Source organism: Megalops cyprinoides, chromosome 25, assembly GCF_013368585.1.
Source record: "Megalops cyprinoides isolate fMegCyp1 chromosome 25, fMegCyp1.pri, whole genome shotgun sequence".
Lineage (NCBI taxonomy): Eukaryota > Metazoa > Chordata > Actinopteri > Elopiformes > Megalopidae > Megalops > Megalops cyprinoides.
The window spans coordinates 17,085,854-17,108,363 of record NC_050607.1 but is presented as its reverse complement, the minus strand read 5'-3'; the positions used below and the strand labels follow the sequence as shown (position 1 = coordinate 17,108,363).

Genomic DNA, 22,510 nt, shown 5'->3' with positions numbered 1-22,510 from the left:
GCAGTTTGGACAGGTGCCCGCGTCTGACAGCATCGGCCTGTCCGTGTTGCTGGGCCGGGAGCCCAGCTGACTCCTGGATACCCCCCCCCCCCCCCCCGGACTAGGCCGAATTCCCACAGTAGGGAGAGGGCACCACAGCCCCACCGAGGCGCACCCCACCTCCCCCCTCCCCCCCGCCCCCCTCGCCGCTCCTCCTGGATGTTTCCGTGACGATGGCTTTGTGGCGTGCAGGCCTGTGGCTCCAGTCACGACCTGCTAGCACCATTGTCAGAGGGTTGATAGTAGCACTTACTGGGAGTAGGCATACAACTGAGATAGGAAGGATTCATAAGAGGGTTTAATTATAATTTGAGTTAAAATGCCAAACTCAGTTTGCAAAAACTCTTCAGCATGTATGTCTTAATTACAGATTCAGAAGGCAAGGCTGGAAGTGGATTTCTGCATGTAATGAATTGTATCAAGTAATGTCTTAATGAATTCTTTGATTAATTGTTTTTGTGTATCGTGTAGGTATATCATTGATGTCCCTGGTATCAATGCACATATTGAAATGCTGTCAAAGGTCCAAAGGTTCAGACCCATATCCCTCCCCTACCCTGTATACAGTTGGAATCAGAATTAGTAGGTGCTCCTAATAAAGGGAATTAGTATTTCACATCTGTTTTATGACCAGCTTCACTTCATTTTCGTCTGATCTCTTTTTGGAGTGTGACTGGAAGAAGCATTCCGAGAAATGGCAGTGTTTCTTCCTCGCACGCCGATTCACCCACCGGCTGGGAGAGAGTGCAGCAGCACCTTTCCACCACTAGAAGCACCAGAGGGCGAAAAGGCCCCTGCTGCCAAACGGTGCCTTTCAGTGAGCTGTTCTTGTTTAAGTTACAGGGCAAAGGTTTTACAAACACAGTTATTGTATTGGTGTTTCCTATAGTCTGTAGAGGGGAGCGGGGCTCTCTGCCAGCTTGTCCTCAGCCTGTCCCCTTGCTGCCTCTGCAAGGTCGATCAGTCCTGTTGTTCCAGGGCTATTGTCAGGGCAGTGTGCTGGTGCATCCACCCTCCCTGTTAACACTGTTTCAGCCTCACGTGTTTGATCGTGAACTTTCCTCTCAGTCAGAGCTGAGCTATCTCGCACAAAGGCGAGCTGTCCCGCGTATAAGCAACCAGATGTTGGCCAGGGACCTGACTGTAACGGAGAGCTTTCGGCGAGATGGGCTCAGTATGGCCGTGTAAATTTCCTCTCATCCGAGCTCAGCCGCCCCGTTCTGCTCTGCGTTGCCTGTGCTGGTGATGGCTTTAAACACTGTTTTCTGTAAATGCCGATACCATATGTGCACTGTCTACTGTCTGTATGTGGGGCTGAGGAAAGACTTGAATCATGGGCCTTTAGCTCTTTAGAGTCTTTGGTATTAAGTACGTTTTTGTGTAAGCGAAATAAGGTCTCCCTGATCAGTCCACACTGCCTTGCTGTGCACCCAGTTACTGTGTATTGATTTCCGAATGACACTGGATAGGCAGTTTGTGGCTGGAGGGTAGTAACTGAAAATGATTACCATAGACTAACCTTACTGTGAGGTCATTCACCACCACCAGCACTAGCCATTAGCATTTGGCCAGTGATGGTGAATAGCTTTGATATGTATGAATTCAGTTGGCTGCAGCGATGTAGCTGCATAATATTAATATTTGTTATATTACCAAGACTGGCTCTCTGACTTTGTGTTGTTCAGCAAATTTACTCATTTATTTATTTCTTTGAAGCCCCTGTTTGTTTCTTGCTGGTGGCTCTGATGCATACATGAATATCTTTTAAATGTTTTATAGACTGCGGTGTTGGATAATGTTTTGAATATATTTTAATGTGTGAGTCGTGCTTGTCCCTTTGACTGGATGAACCGTCATATTATCAGGGCCTGTTTGTTGCCTGGCTTCTTTTCTCTATTCAGGCTAACCTGAATGCACTTAATCTTATTTTGGGAGACAAATTAAAGTAACCGTTACTTTGTTTTGGTTATTGTACCGCATGTTTCATTTCATTGAGCGTTGTACCCATAATGTATCTTGCATGAAGCAAAAACACATCACTTTGTTTTAATTCATTGCCCAAACTGTAGTATAAAGAGCTTTGTACTTAAACTGAACAGAGGCCAATGTTAAGCTGTTATTCAAGTGAAAAAGCTTTATCACACCTCGTTATGCCTGCTGGCCTTTGCCTTGTGTAATGCTGAGTTTGGCTCCTGGTTTGCTGGCCTGCATGGTGTGAGCAGGCAGAAGTTGGACCCATTTTGTTGGGGAAAAATTCTGGACAGTTTTGTTTGCGCAAATAATGCCTCTCATTGTTTCGTGGTGAACTGCAGCTCCTGTGGCTTTCCAGCAAATAAGGTCTAACAATTAAGTGCTCGCTTGCGTGTTTTATGTAAGCCCTGCGCTTTCGTAATTGCATGTTATTCCGGGACGCGAGTGGCCGGCCGGGGCAGGTTGTCCTGTGGGTGGCCTCCTCTGATTGGCAGGATGAGGAACAGTTCCGAGCTGCTAGCCTGGGGCCAGCCAGCAACCTTTCCTCCCGGAGTTCAGCCGCAACAGTTAAAGGGAGCGTGACGTCAGCTCGTGCAGTGACATCACAGACCCCCCCGGGCTGAAAGCGGACCTCTGTGTGTTTTTTTTTTTTTTCTCGGCAGCAGGGACATATGTGCCTTTTAGGCGCGAAAGAAACCGCATGCTCTCCAGCATGCAGGAAGCACAAGTGTGTTTGTATTTGTCCCCTGATACACAGAAAAGAAAGCCAGCCTTCTTCGCCTGTAACAGTACTATAGGACAGTGCCACAGCATCTATCCTAGATAGATCCTAGTAACTAGAAGTGTTGGTGGTGCTGATGCGCTCGCTCATTTGTGAAGCATGGTAACATACTATTATAACATGTAGTAGAATATGAATACCTCATGTCAGCGAAAGACAGCAAACAGGACACCTTGTGCTACTGGACCTTGGCAGGTGTCTGTCTGGCAGGTGTCTGGAGGCTCGGAGGTTCTCCTCAGTAAACCCACAGTCTGGCCCTCAGCATTATGAACAGGAGAGGCCGGGGGAGCGGTGCACCCCAGCATAGAGGGCCGATTACACGCGGGCCGAATAGGCCGCTGATTTGTTTGTTTTCTGTCCGTGGAGCTCCGAAAGACGCGCGCCGAGCGTATAGTGAAAATGGCAGCTTGATAAAGACGGCGATGCCTTCTCCGTCTCCTGCCTGACGGCGGCCAGCTGTCTCCGTTGCCGTGGTTACATACCTTCATAGCAGCAAAATGGTACGCCGTCGTGTTTCTCTGGTAACTGCTGAATAGGGCTATTTTTGTCGTAAGGTCTGCTCAAAGGCAGAAACTGCATGGCGGCGGAGTGTCGGGTTTGGTCGTGCGCTGCGCTGGCCTGTAACACCTGAAAACGGCTTGAAGAGTTTTACATTTTCCCCTGTACAACACAGAATGTTCATGTTTGTAGGTGATGTGCGGAATTAAATGTGCAAAATCCTTTCATCACACATTCTGTTTGCGTAAAGCATTTCCAGTGTTGTCCTCATTTCTTGACCAGACTTAAAATCCTGTGCGAGAAAAGGAGAAACGACGCCTGTGTAAATTTGTCGTGCGCATTTATTGGCAAAGCAAACTGGCTGAATGGGCAGGTTGAATGGAGCCCTGGGTTGCGGCGGCTCACCTGTTGCCTGCGAAGGGAGCTTGTTCTCCCTGATTCTGTTTGGTGACCGCCGTCCAACATGTTGTGTATCAATGGGGAGCATTATCAGCCAGCCCTGTATGCAAATACTGGCTGAACAGAAAGGCAAACACCGCCGCCTCACCTGGGGTGTACAATGTAAGCTTTATAATGGATCCGATTAAGTAATTAAAGGTTTGGATTAAATGGAAACGGATTAAAGGCCGAAATACATTGAGGCTTTCCAGGAGTTGCAGGCCACTTGAAGTAGGTCCCAGCAAATAAACTACAGAGAGGGAATCTCTTCCTCTTTCTCCCTTTCCCTTTCCCTGTCTCTTTCTCTTTTTCTCCCTGTCTCCCTATCCCTCTCCCCCGCTCTCCCTCCCTCTCCCTGTCTCCCAATCCCTCCCCCTCACTCTCTCCCCTCTCCCTTTTCCTTCTTCCTTACCTTCAACCTCTCCCCATCTCCCTATCCCTCTCTCTCACTCTTTCTCCCTGTCTCCCTATCCCTCTCCCTTGCTCTCCATCCCTCTCCCTGTCTGCCTGTCCCTCTCCCTCACTCTCTCCCCTCTCCCTTTTCCTTCCTCCTTTCCCTCAACCTCTCTCCCTCTCCCTATCCCCCTATTCTCTCCCTTGCTCTCTTTCCTTCTCTCTCTCTGTCTCCCTATCCTTCTCCCTCTTTTCCTCCCTTTTTCCACTCTCCCATTCTCCTCTTTCCTTCTCTCTCTCTCTTCCCTCTCTCTCTGTCTCTCTCCATTCCCAGATTGTTTCATTACACGCGTCTCGCTCTCGAAGAACATTGAGTAGGAAATGCCTTTCTTCCCTCCAAGGCCACAGCAGGCCTCGTACGCCACAGCGAGGCCATTATGCAAAGGGCCTCTGCGTAAAGCACGAGTGTTGTGTCTCGGGCTTCACTGGCTGCCCCTGCAGGCGCAGTTTTTTACTCCTTTGTTCAGCAGAGCAAATTCGCATTGTGTTTAATCATGTGGGGGAAGAGGAGGGTCACAAGAGGATTCTGGGAGATCTCCCAGGGGTGTTCCGTTGAGTTTGATTGCTCTAACCGTCCCTTTATTAGCAGCACCTAATTACATGCATCTTGCCTTAATTGGGCACCGACCCCAGTGGATTTTCTTCCTAACTGATTTCTGACTGAGCGGACCGAGTGAATAAATGGCCCCCGTCATGCCTTGGTCGGCCATTATAATTCCGGACACAGAAATCGGAAACTTTGCATGGTGAGAGAGTCGCGCGCTGTAGGAAGGACTATATCGCAGGGCAGTCTGTTCAGTTTGAGGTCAGTTTGTCCTTGTTCCTCCAGCTTACGTCCATTTGCACAAAATATTCAAAAAGTGTTGTTCATGTAGTGATCACAGCTTGAACAACGCAGTCTTTCAAACAAAGTTACTGGAGAAATAAGAAAGTGTTGTCATATTTTTGCCCCTTAGTGTATGTAGAGGGGTACCCAGGTTTGAGTGACACAGGTCGGTAGTATGTGTTGTGGTCAAACTGCTTTCTGTGAATGCAGATATCTGCTTTGAGAATCTAGCGGCACTACTGTGGTGCTCTGGTCGAAATCTAGGCTACTCTGTGATATGTAGTTCAGTATATATGAAAATCTAGGCTGCCCTTTGGTATGTAGTCCAGTGTATATGAAAATCTAGGCTACTCTTTGGTATGTAGTCCAGTACATATGAAAATCTAGGCGACTCTTTGATTTGAAGTCCAGGATATATGTTGAAGAGCGAGAGGGCTTTTTTCAGCCGCCACTCCATTAGGCCTCGTCTCTCCTCAGGAGAAAGTGCACTCCAGTGAAAGCAGCATTCCGGCTCCTCTGTGCCCTCCTTGGGATGCAAATTACCACTAATTATTCCACCTATTAAAGCCTGAGGTAATTAATTCACATCTTGAAATCTCAGTGTGTAAATCACAGGCTTGTTAGCTTGCTTTGTTCCGACATATTTTCGGAATGCGCGTCTGATGAGGGCACAGCAATTAGCAACACCAGTGTTTCCTTCTGGTTTATTAATGTAACGTTTCGGAGAGATCGCGCCCGATGGCCGGGGACGGTGACGCACGTCCTCCCCCTGACTTACAGTAAGCTCTCAGGGCGGCCTTCGCTCCTCTGATGTCATCAGAAGCTGGCAGGGTTGGGCTCTGATCTAACTGCACTCTGCGAGCATCGTTCCTGTCCATCAGGGTAATGTCCCATGCGTATTACACCATAGAACCCCTTCTAATCCCTTTCTAAATGGGCAGTGATCATCCGGAGCAGATACGGTAATAACCGAAGGATGTTACCGTCTGAATAGTGGGGTGTGTAACCTGCGGAAATTTGGAGTTGGTGTATTTGATTCACTGTGGTTGACGGGTGGCTGGTGGCAAATGCAGTGTGCTGGGATGGATTCCTTCTACCGGAGCTAAGGAAGCGAAATAAGGAGGTAACGGGTGGAATTATGCTGGCGCACAGCAGCACGCTTCCGAAACATTACGGTGGCCGTGTTATTGAACTGTCTAAAAGACCTTAAGAAGGACATGCCACGTAACTAGCAAAGTGGCCAGGGCAGGACTCATTGTGTGTTCTAAAGAATTAATGAGGAACTTCAATAACTGGAAGCTGTGGTGCTGTGGTGCGGTTGTGAGCTGTGTAGGAACGTTTGAGGGATGACCCAGGAGAGAGAGGCCTGGTTTGTTGCTCGGTGTTTTATCCAGCCTGGTGGCACTCGGAAGGAGGGCTCCGAGGGGAAAGTAAGGAAATGCGAAATGTGAACGAGGGGAACGATAACGCGATGATGAATGAGATAGGTACAAAAAACATGGAGGGTGTGGGTATCGTTTTAGGGGGTGCGTTGATTGTAATTTGGTGTTTGGGTGATGATGTTGGATCCATGGAGGTATATTAATATATGCATGGGGTTAGGGTTAAGGTTCAGTCAGACCATACCATAATATTTGAAGTACATAGAAATAAACAGCAGATTCCAGCACTTGCACAATACTGAATGGAATGCACATAGTAAGTGTGAGTTGTGGAAATTTTTTGCATGTTAGTAATCTTAACATCTGAACCACTGTTATCATTCCTGAAGTTTCAGTTTGGCTTGTCATTTTATCTGGCCATCATTTGATCACATCATGTGATCATTGATCTGTACACTTGTTTTGTTGAGCATACTGTCTTGGTGTAATATTTACTTGTCAGTGTGGTTTGACAGGAAATAAAGATGTGTAACTTTTTTCTGTAACCTCATCAGTGTCAGCTCTCTCAATCCTGCTCAGAGTAATTAATTACAGCAGAACGTAAACCTTGATTGGTGTGTATGTCACACAGTGTATTGTAATTACCTGTAAGGTTTAAAATACCATAAGGTCTGCTGTAAAGTCTATAGTGCCCATGTCCGTCTCATGTGACAACAGTGGTCAGGTTAAGGAAGTGGTGTCAGATGGAGAAATGGATCATATTTGCTTCTGTAAAATCCTCTCATGTACAGTGTTAAATGACAGTGGCCATTTGAGTCAGTCTGTTGGCTTGTTTCTCTGAATCGCTTTGCTGGCCCCCGCAGGACCTCCTCCAGAATGAGATGCTCCATCTCAGGGGCTTTCGTCCAGGAAGCCAGAGCTTTTAAATAAATGAAAATTACAGCTAACGGCAGGAGGTCACGTGACACATTTCTGGACCACACCAACAACCAAAGTGAAAATGTAGACAGTATGTTTGTTGGTTCTACCGTTGGTTCTCAGAAGCTGCAGCGTTACAGGCGTTGAGACTGAAGTAGAAAGGAGCAGTATGCAGCTGACATGAATGCTGTGGAATGTAGGGGAATATCGCTGCAGCTCCTGCATCCAGAGCACTCTCCTTTCGCTCTCTGATCAATACCTGGCAGTTGGTTGCTGATTGGTGCTGTCCAGTGATGTGCAGAGAGTCTGTTTGATCTGTGAGGCTTGTCTGAAATGGTGAGAGTGAGACACAGAATTTCCTTTTTTTTCCACTTTGCTTTAAGCTCTAGCTGCAGCAATGTGGGATTTCCTCGTTAGCGGAATGATTTTTTTTCATGCTTTCATTCGGATGGGTGTCCATTGATGTTGCCGTGGTAGCCTTTTCAGGCTGCATTTAAAATTAGCCTACCTCGGAGTAGCAGGATTGATTTTGGGTTGTAGGCTGTTCCGAGGCATACTGATATCAGCTTGCATCAGCATGCATCAGCAAGACCACTGACCCCAGATCAGCCCAAGATAAGGTTTAGAATAGCAGGTCTCGGCTCAGGCCTATGTCCTGGGTTCGATCCCAGCCGTGCCGTCAGAGACTGAGAGCCCACTGCAGCAGAACAAATTGGCTTTGTTCCACCAGGGATGGAGGTAGGCAGGTCAACCAGGGGTCCCTCAGGAACACTGCGATTTGTGAGATTCCTGCAAGCTGCTGATGTCAGTGCTTCTCCTTCAATTGGTGCCCACTGTGGTGCACCATGGGACTTGTAGTGCAAAAAAACAGCTGTTGACTGTGTGTGTGTGAGTGTATGGGAGGATTGCATTTGTCTCATTTCAGTATTCCTGTTTGAGTGCAGCCAAGACAAGCCTGACGTGTAATTGCCCATTCAAAATAGTATTGTTTTTCTTGAAGCATTAAGAAAAAAAACCAACTGGTCTTCGCTGTGAAACAGCTGTCCGTCACAGTGCCTGAAGGTCGTCAGTGCTGCTGCTAACCGCAGAGGAAAGCACTCATCGCGCGCCTCCAAGTCCCGCACGTCGTCCGGGAAACAGAAGGACGGCGAACGTGGTCCCGTGCGCGGTTTGAATGTAAAGAGTGCTCAATTACAGCCACGGGTGTCGAGTGAAATTTGTGCCTTTGTGCGGCGGTGTGCGTGTGCGCAGGGATGCGGAAACGCTGCTTTTCACGCATATTGAGTTACAGCAAGTGGACTCCCGGACACACCGCTTCGTATTCATACAGCTGGCATGCAGCCGCGCGCGTGCGCCTGTGTGTGCGTGCCTGCATGTGCACGCCTGTGTGTGCGTGCCTGTGTGTTGCCGGGACCCTGCTCTGAGGAGGGGGGGGGTGGCCATCCAACCCGCGTTTCTGACGTGCGCGGTTATATATAGACGCACACTCGTCTTTCTCCCTCACGTTCCTTAGTGATTTTCTCTGAGCGGGCCTTATCTCCCGGGCTGATTCGGGGGTGAGGGATGGCCAGAGATAGGAGAACGAAAGCTTCTCTGTCCGGACTGATAAGCCCTGCATGCTCTCCTTCCCAACAAGCATTTCCATTAGCTGATTCCCATTGGAGAAAATTAGGATCTGGGGATTTAAGCCACAGACCCTGACACTTCCTAAGGATCAATGGCACAGTGAATAGATGGCAGAGGCAGCTAAAGAGGGTGGCAGCTATCGTGGACTTCCCCCCTCCTTAAAGGCTGCAGATGGTGAGAGGTTATCCTGTTAGCATCGCTGAGGGCCGCATCAGCAGCTGCAAGAGCACACAGACATGGAGAGAAGAGACCAGCGCCGGAGCTAAAGCTAACACCGGGTCACCAAGTACAAAAGAACACAGTTAGTGTTTACCTTTGTGTAATAATTTAAAACCCCTGCCGGGGGGCTTTAAAGTTGAAAGAAAAGGTTGTGAAGTCCTCTGGTTTCAACTGAATCGAGAGATCTGTTTGCTCGGAACATCAAACAAAAGAGCAAACGTGTGCTCTGACCCTCTGCTGCTTAAAGGTCACATTTACCGGTTTCTGAGGGGAAAGAGCATCGTTTTGCGTGTGGAACGGAGTCATACAGCAAACGTGGAGCCGCTGCAGCGTACAAGTTGATGCTTATCCCAGCATCAGGAAGCATCTACTCGTTAAATCCACGGTGACGATCTCGATGAGCGTGAACCACGCCATGGCGGGTGCGTCCTCCCGGGGCGGGGCGGGTGAGCGGGCAGGGAGGGCCCCCTCGTCACCACGCGTTCACCGCCTGCGACGGCAGGCTGCTCAGAAAGCGCAGCCTGCTGGAGGTGACAGAGCGCGCTTAGGAAAGGTCAGGACTGTGGGAATCCCTAATTTCCTGCTTTGATGAATCGGTGGGCTTTTGAAGTGCAGAGCGTGCGAAATGTCAGGCCGTTTGCCGCTCTGTTGTACCGCCTCATCCTCTCAGCTCTTGGAAGACGTTTCCTGGGGAGCTGATCTTTCTGAGCGGCATAGCGCACTCAGCCTAAAATCTCCTGTTTTGCTTTGGACGGCTATCTGTGCATTACGCTCAGCTGCTGGCGCATATAGTGGCTAATTATAAACATGGCATCCACACTCAGCTCGCTGGAAGTAGACTGCATGTGCCCGGCTGGCGTTGTGATGTGGGAACGTCCATGCAAAGAACGTATAGTCAGCGGAACGCCTTTCTTCAGGGGAGAGGAGACGCGCGGTGTTCGGAGCGGGAGAGCCTCGCGTGAGGGAGAAGGACACAGGGTCAGCCTCTGCTGTGAGGTCCGCTCTGGGTCCTAGTGCCTTGTAAACCCAGGGGTCCGGCTGACTGGGAGCCCCACATGTTGACTGTGTTGTACATTTGGGCCAATCCTCGAGGGCGTAGATGACCTTTAGCCACAGACACACAAGCACATGAACGAACACACACACACACACACACCCTATCCTGTGCTGTTTGATCGCAGCAGTGTTTCAGTTCTTTGAGCTCACCACGCTGGCGTAGGCGAGACACAAAATGTGACCGTCACCAGTAGGCAGGCCTGCGATCAGCTGAGAGCCAAACTGCCATATTGGGTTGCAGGAGATCGGCACACGTACCGCTGAAGGCCAGTCAGCGGAAACCAGGCTTCTCTGTCGGCCTCTCCATCCTACCTCCCTCCACTTGCTGCTCTTTACAGTAGCTCCTGCTCCCCTCCTGATGCTGGTGCTCAGACACCGCTCGGTGGAAGTCATTTCCCTTGAGTCTCCATAAACAGGGGAACTTGCACAACATGCATAATGCATATTATTCATTTATGCAGAGATTTACTGAAATCGGGTTAGGGGAGATGAGAATAACCAGTGACAGTTTTGGCTCTGTGGTTCGGCAGCTCTCGCTGACCGCTGGAGTTTACCGACTGCGTCTTTGTAATGTTCTGTTGGCATCTCAATTAATTAGGAATTTTGGTTTGACAGCCCCCTTGTCATCTCTTTCAATTTGCTGTCTGTGATTTATGCAGCATTTTTGTTTTTTTTTTTAGGAAAAGCAAAAGGCCTTCGTTCTTTCCTTCTTTTTCATCTTTTTCGAGTCAGTTTTTTTTTTTTTTTTTTGCAGAGTTTTAATTGGGTGTGTGTGGGTGTGAATCTGTCTGTGGGTGTGTTTGTGCACACTTTGTCCCTTTGTGTCTGCGCGTGTTGCGTGGCCTGCTGCTGGACCAGCCTCCTGCACTGAATCCCTCTGCTTTTGCTGTGGGTACCCCCGCAGAACCTCAGGCTGCGTCCCTACCCCCTCGCTCGCTAACTCGCCTCGCAAGGGAGCGCGCCGCCCGCCACATTGACTGTGTCCCGGTTTCGAGAGAGGCGAGGCGGTCGCCCCCTCTGAGCCGATCTGCCAAACTGCTGTCGTCTCAGCAAGAGCGGAGAAGCTCATGACCCTTGACTCTTTGGTGTGTGTGTGTGCAGAGCTGGCTCAGGCTACTGATCTGAGGTCAGCTGTGTAAACACGCGGAGAAATCAAAAACAAAATGATGGCGGACACTCATGCATATATTCACATATATATTGCGGCACATGGGATGTTACAGCTTTCTGCCGGAAAGTTTGCAGACTCTCTGGCCCGCTCAGTGACTTGAGAGAATGTTCACATTGAGGGGGGCTCTGGTAAAGAGAAGACGGGGGCGGTTTGGGACACAGCGTCTCAGCGCATGTGAACCGAAGGAATTCATTAACCGCGTGAGACTCTTAGAGGTTGTGTATCAATGCAGTCGTCAGCGGCACCGCATCCGAGACACCGAAGATGTGAAGATCGTAAAGATGTTTATGGGTTGCGAATCTGCAAAATCTCACCCAGAATATCATATTGCACTGACATCTTCCTCTCCTTGTGGCTTTTAGAATGATATATGTAAATACAGAAGAAAATGGAGACTCAGGCACTTATTTAGAATCCACTGCAGTATCTAGGTCACTTGGTATTGTACTGCTGGAGTGATGAATGTGTGGCTCGATGCTGTTTATCTCTGAAACTAGTTTTATTACAGACGGGCTGAAGTGCAGATGGAATATTTCGTCTGGGCTAGGACTGGACTTGGTGTTGAATGTAGCCAGTGTGAGACAGGTGGCTATGACTGTCCTTGGTACTCTGCCCTGACCAGGGCCACAGTCTCTGCAGGCTTTTGCTGCGGCCAGACCCTTAAACCACAGGGGTGGAAATTACAGCTTGCTTCTGGTAGTGTGTTTAGAGTCTACATTTGAAGGTGGCTACTGATTAGAAAGGCTGTTTCCAGCTGCAGGTGAGGTGGGTTGAAAAGTGTGTGGGTTGTCAGTTGCCGCTAGAGCTGCTAGAGGTAGCTGTTACTTGTGTGGCTTGAACATGTTACCATACATTTGATGTAAGAATGCGTTTGTGGTACAGGAAAAAAAAACAGGCCTGCCAAAATTCTAACAGTGTGACACAGAGAGAAGTTCCACAGATTTATATTATTTTAAATGTTGGATATACACACCAAGACACAGACATCATTTGTTGTAGGGACGCTTCAGTTTTGCTCACATTGAAGTCTCTTCCGCACTTACTGACTAGACAGCTAACACGCTAGCTAGCCGCCTACCTGTGAATGAAAACAGACAAGGGAGAAAATAAGGAAACAACTGATTTCTCAGTGTTACAGACCAAACGATGCAGAATATGTAAAATGCTGATTCCCACAGCTCAGATTGAGACTCAGATTCTCCTGGTGCGCTGTGGGGCTTGTGGTGCGAATAAGTTGTCCTTTGCATTGCATTGTATTTGAGAATTGTACAACTGTAACAAATGTCTAAAATAAATAAATCAAAAAGCACTTTTTGCAAAAATGTTTATAGACCATATCAAAAGGAAGGGAAAACATCATTAAAGAAAAAAAAAGACATTTTCATTGTAATCGGAGTGGGCAAGCAACCATATACTTTAAAATTTGGGTGAGCGAATTTGTTGATATTTTTATGCTACCAAAAATGGTTCCCCTCAGTTTCCATTACTCGGTTTTCAGAAAGTTGAATTATGTTGCTTTGGCATGAATTGTGGAGGAAGACACATTTGCATTTTGAGTGTTGTGGGTGTGTATGAAGACAGTGATTAATCTCTCCTGTGGAGCCGGGTCCTCCTGGAGGCACCCGAACCATTACACTCTATGGGTTGAATAAGGCCAGTACTTCATTTCAGTGGGACGGTTAATCACAAAGCCGCTGGCCTGGCCTTGAACACATCTATCAACCCCCCTGACAAACACACACACACGCAAACACACACACACACACCTACCTCTCTGCATCAAGCAATGAGGTGAGAGGAATCTTAGGGACAGGGTTGTTAAATTCAGTAACGAGAGGCATTGTACGTCGCTGGCCTCCACAGTCAGTCCTTACTGCAGATCTCCAGCCTGGCTACTGCAATAATAAGCAGTGCACTGCTGTTTACACTTACACTGACAGGTACGCTGTGCATTAGAAATGAGGGACACTGTGCACCACTGACTGTTTGTTTTCGTTGCATGGCGAAGCTTTCCCGTTAATGACCGTAAAATTTACAATTCAGTGGGACTTGCTGTTTCTGCAGCCTCCACTTTCTCCGACTGTGTTGACACACCATTTAATTGCATTATATATTCCCTCAGTAAACGCCCCAAGTGACTGATGTAGCTTACATGTGGCATAATTTGCAGTAAACCTCTAGCTTCAGGGTACCTTCCGCTCTCCACCGCGCTGCACTGCCACCTAATTCACCTCAGGCCAATCAGCCCCACCCCCTCGGTTCCAGTTGATTGGGTAATGAGAGGTCACATGGTCTGTCGCTGGGGTCAAGGTGGAGACGTTGCGCGTAAAACACTGATGTGAAGCCTGGAGGCAGCCATGCGGGGCAGGTGATACGAACGCTGATGTACGATCGTTCCAAGGTGAGCTAAAGGAGCAGGCAGCGCAGAACTCTCCGGATCATCACCGCAGAGGGAATGTGAGGGTGAAGCAGGAAACGCTGTCACACCATGTAGCCCTTTTGTCAGAGCAGACCCGGTCGGACCCGGCCGGTCCTGGAGCCAGGCTGTCCCCGGAGAGGGGCGGCACGGCTCTTTCCCGGTCCCTCCCTGTCAGAGGGGAGGCACCCAGCGGTCTGCAGGGGCTGGGCTTTCGGGCTTTCTGGGATTTCCTCAGGGTGCAGACAGGCTTGATGACGTGCTGAAAATGGCAGATTTCAGCTTTGGGGACCGCAGTAGTGGTGGGCAATATCAAAAGCTTTCCATTGCCACACCATTCTGGGAACCGTCGTGACACGGGATAGCATCGTTGCTGACAATGGGGGTGGTAATCACACCCTGCAGGGTGACAGCATCTCTTTAAATTATCGCTAAATAGCTGTTTACAGAGGCTATAATAACCCCACGGTACAATACAGGGTAAACCACCAGTCTCAAAAACTGGTTTTTGAAGCGTTATTTTTTAAATAACATAAATAACTGAGGCGGGGCTCGTTTGCGGCCTTCAGGCATTTGCTGTTAGTGCTGTACCCAACTACATTTATGTGAGCTGAGCAGAATAGTGAATTCACAAGAGAGAATATAGTTTTGTCTTGTTCCCGTCTTTTGATGAAACGTCCTGCGAAGTTTACAGTTAACAGGTAATGGTGTTTGTCTGGCTTAGGTTTGAACCTGGGAACTTGCCACATATATGGCTACAGGTTTTTCTTGTTTTGTCTGGACACCGTCCACACTCCCTCCCTCTGTTGTGACAGAACGGCAAGCCATTACAGCGTACTTCCATGGTCACATGTGGCGATAAAGAGTGGCAGTTGTGTGTATGTTGCCCACCCCCTCAGCTGATGAACACAGAAAAAGTGCGCTGCTATCAGCTGAGTCTGTGTAGGCGAATACAACAGTCCTTTTTACCACTAGCCCAGCTTTATCTTGCAGCCAGTAAACCAGTTGATTGCAGATGACTGTTTACAAATATGAATACCCACATTCAAACAGAGCTCTTTTTTGATATTGTGGTTATGAACATCATGTCAGCGGTACCTTCAAATAACACAGTGATCTGATCTCGCTGGCTGTCAGCCCGACCCCAGACCACAGCGTGACTGTTATTGCTGTTGAGAGGACTGCGCATTGAGAAGAGTGACACTGCCTTGAAAAAAGCCCCCGCGATCAGCCTGCCTGTGCTTGCTCAGATGCTGCGGCGTAGGCTTCTTTTCAAAAGTGGGGCAGGCGCCGTCGCTCGGTGTTCTGGGAGGGGTCCAGTGTCTGTGTAACGCTGAATTAGAATGCCGTGCCCCTATACACTACGCCTGTGGTGTGAGGACGGTCTGGCACCAGGCACTTAGCACAGGTAATAGAGATTTGCCCAACAGCCTATGGGAAAGAAGGCTATTTTAGCACTTTGAGTGTTTTCCTCTGACTCACCCATAGCAGGTTTAGCGGTGGAGATATTTCCGTTTCTGCTCAGGAGAGAAAGAGTAAAGCCTGTTCTTTTGGGATCTTCTGCGCAGGAAAGGGAGGGGAAAGTGTCCATTTGGGATCTCTCATTGATCTTCTGTTCCACAGAAAGAGGCTGCGCTCTGTTCTAACTCTGAGCTCTGAGTCCTGCCGTTCTGCTAATACCAGAGCGCTTGAGTTTATCCCTATGAGTCCTGTTTTGCATATGTCATCTTTAGGGCTTTACCGATGACAGTATATCAAAATAAAAATGCTCTTATTTTCAAATCTACTTCAAATGCTTTTTTTTTTGGTCTGGAATAAGAACACTGTTAACATGCAGACGGCATCCGCCAATCCTGTGTAATTGCGATACAGCAAGGAAGTGCTGAAGTTCCACTCTCATCTGTGGCTGGCTGTACCATTAAACGCCTTCTGGTGGCCGTTTGTGTTAAACATCCTGGCCTGCACGTGTTTCCATTATGTCAAGAATCTACATCTACTCACACTCATGAAGTCATATATCAGGAGAACAGTGGAAAGATAGAAGAGTAGTTTTATAAAATACTGTGCCATGACTTGAATAAAAAAGGTTTTAGCTTGGCACAATTACCATCCAGTTTGTATATTGCCTGTGTTCTATTAATGTATGTGCATTGCCTCTATTTTTGAAATCATCAATATTACCATTGGTTAACTACCACTCTCTCCCTTGTCTCTCTTTTATCAACAGTGAGCATGTTCCTGAACACTCTGACCCCCAAATTCTACGTGGCTCTGACGGGAACCTCGTCCTTAATATCTGGGCTCATCCTGGTAAGCATGCTGCTCGGCTCGGCCGCTGCGAACCGCGCGAACGTTGGCTCGTTTTTCACTGAGTTTGCTGTGCGTCGCTCTGCTAGACCGGAGGGTTTCATATTCTTTTCGGTTGCTTGGAAACAGATCGCAGCGATGCAGGCTTGGCCTCGTATTTCATGCGGCACGGCACTGCTCGAATTCTTGGAACATGTTTTTTTTTCAAGCGCTCTCTATGCAGTCGGTGCTGTGTTTGCACTGGAGCGACTGATAAGGTGTTAAATAGAGAGCAGAATTGCCATGATTCAGTAAGCACAATTATAAAAGGAGAAATGTACGCTGGTGCCGTGCTGTAAGGAGTGTATGCCTTCATGCAGAAATTGGATTCTCACAGTTAGCATGGACTGAATGATGTAGCAGTAGACAGGGCAGCATTCCTTAATTTAGCTGTGGGGACACACATACTGAAAGTACCCATAGAGTGAAGGGGAACTGAAACTGAGTCTTTGTGGTGGCTGGGGAGAGCTCTGGTCATGTGTGGTGGTAAGCGTTTGTCTGCATGTCTGTGTGTGTGCGCGTTTCTGTGTGTCTGTGTTTTTTCACCCTGTGGACAGTGAAACTTGCTCCAATGGGGGTTTTTCGGAGCAGAGCGCTACCACTGTGTGTTTCCACACACACACACACACACACACACACACACACACACACACACACACACACAAACATATGCACCCAGCCCATGACTGGTGCGTTGGAGTTCATTTAAAGGTGCATTAGAGCAGCTCCCCAGGAGAAGGATTGGGTATTAGTACTTCAGGTTTCATATGCATCACATGATATGTGTATATATGCCAGTGCTGTAAGCACAGTCTCCACGGATCTGCCATATCTGGGTCAGTCTGTCACTTCAAAAACTGCACACATTCCATATGTTTTCCCTCATGCTTCTGCATGTCAAATGTTGTCTGCTCAGAGTGCCTGGTAATTGTTGACTCAAGTCTGTTTTACACAAAGCAATTTACTGCACCAGCAACTTCTGTCACCTGGCAACCAGATCCACCATAGATTGCTTCATGTAACAACCAGCGCTGTCTGTCTGCAACGCAGTTGCAACTCTTGCAACAGAGTAGATAGACAATTCCAACTAACTGAATTCAAGCCAATTCCAGCTAACTGAATTGCTGTAATATCTAGTCAGTGCTCACAGATAAGTCACATGATTCGCATCTGTGTAGCCAATAGTGAGCAGCAAGTTCCTCATTCATTCTGGAGTTTGGAGAAGAATTTGCCATCACTACTTTCCTTGAGCTGCTTAGACAACAGCTCATCTTGCCTGCTTTTTGAGCTGTAGCGATGTTGTGACCCAGTGAACTTACAGTTCAGTTTCAGACACAACATAACCAGTGTGTTAACTTTTAAAGAGTTCACAACTTAAGGGATATAGAATGACTTGGTGTTGTATGTATGTGTGTGATTGGATATTGCTGAAAGTCTCTGTGTCTATGAATCGTGTCCTGTGACAGTAACGTTTCACATGGTTACGCTGCACAGTCTTGCATGTGAATTGCTCTGTGTAATTTAGACTGCTCAGAGCTTAGTCTGTAAGCGTAGCTTTCTTTGTTGTGCAGTACCTCTCTGCCGTATTGACATGACAATACAGCCCATGATAGCTGCTGTGTTTGTTCAGATGCATGTTTAACTCATCTCTGATTTGCTTACATTCTCCTCCATCTGCAATAATTTGTATAGGACGCCAGGTTATTTGACTGTCAAATTATAACGGTCCCCAAGCTGACTGACTAGCCATTGTGTGCTTCAGTGAAAGCCTGCGCTTATTCTCACATGACACACAAGGGAGACGAAGATGTTGAACTTCCCAGCAAAAAGTTCTTACGATTCTGTTTTACTAGACTGCTGCAGGCCTCGACATCGCGTTGAATGCGAGGCGACATGACTGCTTTTGTTCCTGCAGATATTTGAGTGGTGGTACTTCAGGAAGTATGGGACTTCCTTCATCGAGCAGGTTTCAGTGAGCCATTTGCGCCCTCTACTGGGAGGTGTAGATAACACCTCGCCCAGCAACTCCAACACCAGTAACGGAGACACGGACTCCAGTCGACAAAGCGTGTCAGGTAGGAGTGGAGCCGCTGAAATGTTGTGCATGTTAATAAACTGTTCTCAGCAATCCCGTTGCAGGATAGCTCAGTCTACAAGTGCTCTGTGGGCAGCTGATTTACTGTAACCTTTAATTTCCATGTTTTTCCCCCTACCTGCCTACAGAATGTAAAGTGTGGAGAAATCCGTTAAATTTATTCCGAGGGGCAGAGTATAACCGGTGAGTGTTTCTCTCCCCTCCCCTCCCTCTCTCTTCCTTTCTCCCTCCCTCCCTCTCTTTCTCTCCTTCTCTCTCTTTCTCTCCCTCTCTCTCTCTCTCTCCTCTGCCCCCTGGCCCCGCTGTCTCTCGCGCTCTCGCTCTCTCACTCTCTCTCTCTCTCTCTCACTCTCTCTCTCTCTCTCTCCCCCTCTTGTGCTGAGTCAGAAACTCTAGTCTGCAGTGTTCTTATGCGCTGTGAGGCTCGTGGCTGAATCACGCCGTAGCTCACAGGAGCTGTCTTATTTACCAGGTGCTGTGGGAGCTGCGCTCGTTAGCAGGGCTCTGTTCTGTCGTTTGTTCATTTGTATTCTCGGCGCTGCCGCGGGTTCCAGGCCGGCTGTGTAAGACATGCATCTGGTTCCATGACAGCATTTTCCAGTCGGGCGCTCTTTTCCATTACCGAACCTCTCAGAGTGAGATACCTGCATATGCGTAAGAGGCTCCTGCCCTTGGAGGCTAATGGGCCAGGACCTGCGCACAACCAGCCCCCCTGGCCCCAGTGTTAAATGCATTCGAGCCTGAGAATGTCTCAACTTCTGCAGAAACCAGCGGTAGAATAAATTAGATTGATTCCTTGCAATTCCCTAGTCTCTCTCTCTCCCCCCCCCCCTTCTCTTTTTTTCTCTCCCCCCCCCATCTCAGCACGGGAGTCAGCGGCAGCTCTTTCTCTGGCCGATTCCCACAGGTGTAATGCATAAAACTCCTGCCGAGTCCCAACAAATTATATCCAGCAAGTAGCAGGACCTGACATTTCCTCTATTATTCCAGGGGCATGCTGGGTAATTTACTCCTGACTGCAGCACTGGGCTCCTACTAGCCTGCATTCAGGTGGACTATAGACATGGCTGCTTTTCAAATTAGAATAGACCCAGTTCTAAAAACCGCATCAGAGCCATGAGAAAGAAGCTCGACTGGTACCTTTCATTTATTGATTCCATTCCATTTCATTTATTTTTTTTATTTTCCTAGTTAACCCATAGATAGCTGTGCAGTGCCTGGTCAGTTAGCGCTCATTTATGAGTGCCCACCATTACTTAGGACAAACAAGGCTCTCAAACCCATGCTTCTAAGGAAACTGTTACGTTAGGTTTGGTTAAGGCGGGTGCAGCATGTTCATTGGTTGTTCTCGGTCACATGATCATGCCATGTTAGGTGCCATGTTGAGTGTGTTATTGTAGAGGTGTATAGGGGCTGGAGGTGTACCGGAGCAGGGCTTCCTGCCCACGAATGCCACACACCACTGATGGAGAGGGGCTTGTCTTTGTCAGGTACACCTGGGTGACGGGCCGAGAACCTCTCACCTACTACGACATGAACCTGTCTGCCCAGGACCACCAGACCTTCTTCACCTGCGACTCGGACCATCTGCGCCCTGCTGACGCGAGTAAGAGCCAACCTCCTGCCAGCTGGCCGCAGCTGGGCCTGTAAAAACATACCATGCTGTTTCAGTTATTATGGAAATGCATGTTTCACTGAGACACAGTCTGTAGAGAGGTGGATAATATTGACTCTGATAGGAGGAGTGTTTCTTAGACTGTCACAGCCTCTTTGAGAGAGACTGATTGTCTGAGCATGACAGCATGTTGAATGATTGTCAGTACACATACACTGTATGGACAAAAGTATTTGGCCACAGCTGTTTTTCAGGGTTTGGGCCCTTATCTCCAGTGAAGGGCAATCTTAATGCTTCAGCATACCAAGACATTTTGGACAATGCTATGCTTCCAACTTTGTGGCAACAGTTTGGGGAAGGCCCTTTTCTATTCCAACATCACTGTGCCCCAGTGCACAAAGCAAGGACTATAAAGACATGGTTTGATGAGTTGGGTGTGGAAGAACTTGACTGGCCCGCACAGAGCCCTGACCTCAACCCCATCCAGAACCTTTGGGATGAACTGGAACGGAGATTGCGAGCCAGGCCTTCTCGTCCAACATCGGTGCCTGACCTCATAAATGCTCTACAGAATGAATGGGCACAAATTCCCACAGAAACACTCCAAAATCTTGTGTAAAGCCTTCCAAGAAGAGTGGAAGCTGTTATAGCTGCAAAAGGGGGACCAACTCCATATTAAAGTATATGTATTTGAATACAATGTCATTACAGGTGTAATGGTCAGGCGTCCGAATACTTTTGTCCATATAGTGTATGTCCTGTTTAGCCACATTGGCGTGTGGACACAGGTTACCTTTTATTTATGAGTGAAATGTTGCTGTAACCTTTTTAATGCAGAGCTTTCTGGCAGCACATTTTAACATTGTTGCAGATGACATAAGAAAAAAAGTAATCATAATCATCATAAAAATCACTACCATTACCTTCACGATCGAAATAAACGTCTTTAATATTTCATACAAGGTACTTAAAGCACTTTTGATCCATGAGAAAAAAAAAAAAATCACTGTGAATATCCCATTGAAGCAGTTACTTATCCAAAGGGTAGGGGTAATAATTCCATTAATCTGGCCAAAGGAAGACTACTACAAATACTGTATGGTGAGTGTTATGGTACAAAATTGTTGCCATATGTCACTAACGTGGCTGGATGGCAAGATGGCACAAGTCCCCACTCCGCATTCCTGAAAGGACTTTGAGACCTGTAGATGAAAGGTGCTATATGCCGTAAATGCACTTCAGTAGCGCGCTGACGGAGTTGTGCCCGGTTGCTGAGGTGTGTGTGTGTCTCTGTGCCTGGTTGCTGAGGTGTGTGTGTGTGTGTGTGTGTGTCTCTGTGGCTGGTTGCTGAGGTGTGTGTGTGTGTGTCTGTGTGTGTGTCTCTGTGGGTGGTTGCTGAGGTGTGTGTGTGTGTGTGTGTGTCTCTGTGCCTGGTTGCTGAGGTGTGTGTGTCTCTGTGCCCCGCAGTAATGCAGAAAGCGTGGAGGGAGAGGAACCCGCAGGCCCGCGTGTCCGCAGCGCACGAAGCCTTAGAGCTGGAGGAGTGAGTGTCCCTCACCGCCACTGGGCCCAGTCCCAACCTCATTCATTACCCTGCCAGCTAATTAGCACCACCAGTAGCAACACGCTTACTGGTACCCGGTTATTGATGTACTCCTGTTATCTCTCAGAGATCTCCCTTGATATTGTATGTTCCACAGTATCAGCCATATCTCACTGGATGTTGTCCTGGATAAGGCAGAAATATTACATAATTAATAGTGATTAATAGTAATTAAATAACGCATTTAATAATACGTTGCAGCAGAGGTTAATGACAGTGGTTCCCGTGGGTGGGAGGCTGCTGAACGGGGCCGTGTTGATGCGAGTGTGTTTGTGACAGCTGTGCCACAGCCTACATCCTGCTGGCAGAGGAAGAGGCCACCACCATCGTGGAGGCGGAGAAGCTCTTCAAGCAGGCGCTGAAGGCGGGAGAGGGCTGCTACAGGCGCAGCCAGCAGCTGCAGCACCACGGGACACAGTACGAAGCACAGCACAGTGAGTGCTCCTCTCATGCACCGACTCTCAGTCCTGCTCAGCATCTTTCCCTGCTCTGCCTATCTGGCTGAACAAATCGGTGGCACTTTTGATTAGCCGAGCACACCTGATTTAATCAAGAGCATGTTTGGAGCAAGGGTAGATAGAAGATACGCAGGACAGGGGGGCTCCAGGAGTAGGATTGAGAAACACTGCCCTAATGTATACACATATACACATACACTCATATACACACAAATTCACACACACACACAACTATGTGTACACATACACATATCTGCACTCTCATGCAAAACATCTTCTAGTACACACTCACACACACTTGGACACTTGAACTGTGTGTGTGTGTGTGTGTATGCATTTGTTTGGGAGACCTACATGTGGAAGATATTCATTGCTGTTGTCTCTTTCAGGACGGGACACAAATGTATTGGTTTACATTAAAAGAAGGCTGGCCATGTGCTCCAGGAAGCTGGGCAGAACCAGGGAGGCGGTGAAAATGATGAGAGATGTAAGTATCTCAGAGTCTGCAGGAACAGCCAGCTGAAACCAATTTCCCTGCAATCCGCCCGCAAAATGAGTGTGCTTTTGATGAATACTACCCTTCAAGCATTTTCTCCAGA

The 22,510-nt window shown here is 48.1% G+C and overlaps 1 protein-coding gene across 10 annotated transcripts in view; it reads left to right on the top strand.

Moving 5' to 3' along the window:
* The window catches only part of LOC118771842 (suppressor of tumorigenicity 7 protein homolog), a 45,496-nt gene that overhangs the window by 13,301 nt on the left and 9,685 nt on the right, over positions 1 to 22,510 (top strand). For all 10 annotated transcript variants that reach the window (XM_036519945.1, XM_036519944.1, XM_036519943.1 and 7 more), the window contains 7 exons: positions 16,022 to 16,104; positions 18,056 to 18,215; positions 18,364 to 18,418; positions 19,726 to 19,841; positions 21,318 to 21,393; positions 21,733 to 21,887; positions 22,301 to 22,398. In XM_036519945.1, the coding sequence (XP_036375838.1) occupies positions 16,022 to 16,104; positions 18,056 to 18,215; positions 18,364 to 18,418; positions 19,726 to 19,841; positions 21,318 to 21,393; positions 21,733 to 21,887; positions 22,301 to 22,398 (743 nt within the window). The remainder of the gene's footprint in view (positions 1 to 16,021; positions 16,105 to 18,055; positions 18,216 to 18,363; positions 18,419 to 19,725; positions 19,842 to 21,317; positions 21,394 to 21,732; positions 21,888 to 22,300; positions 22,399 to 22,510) is intronic.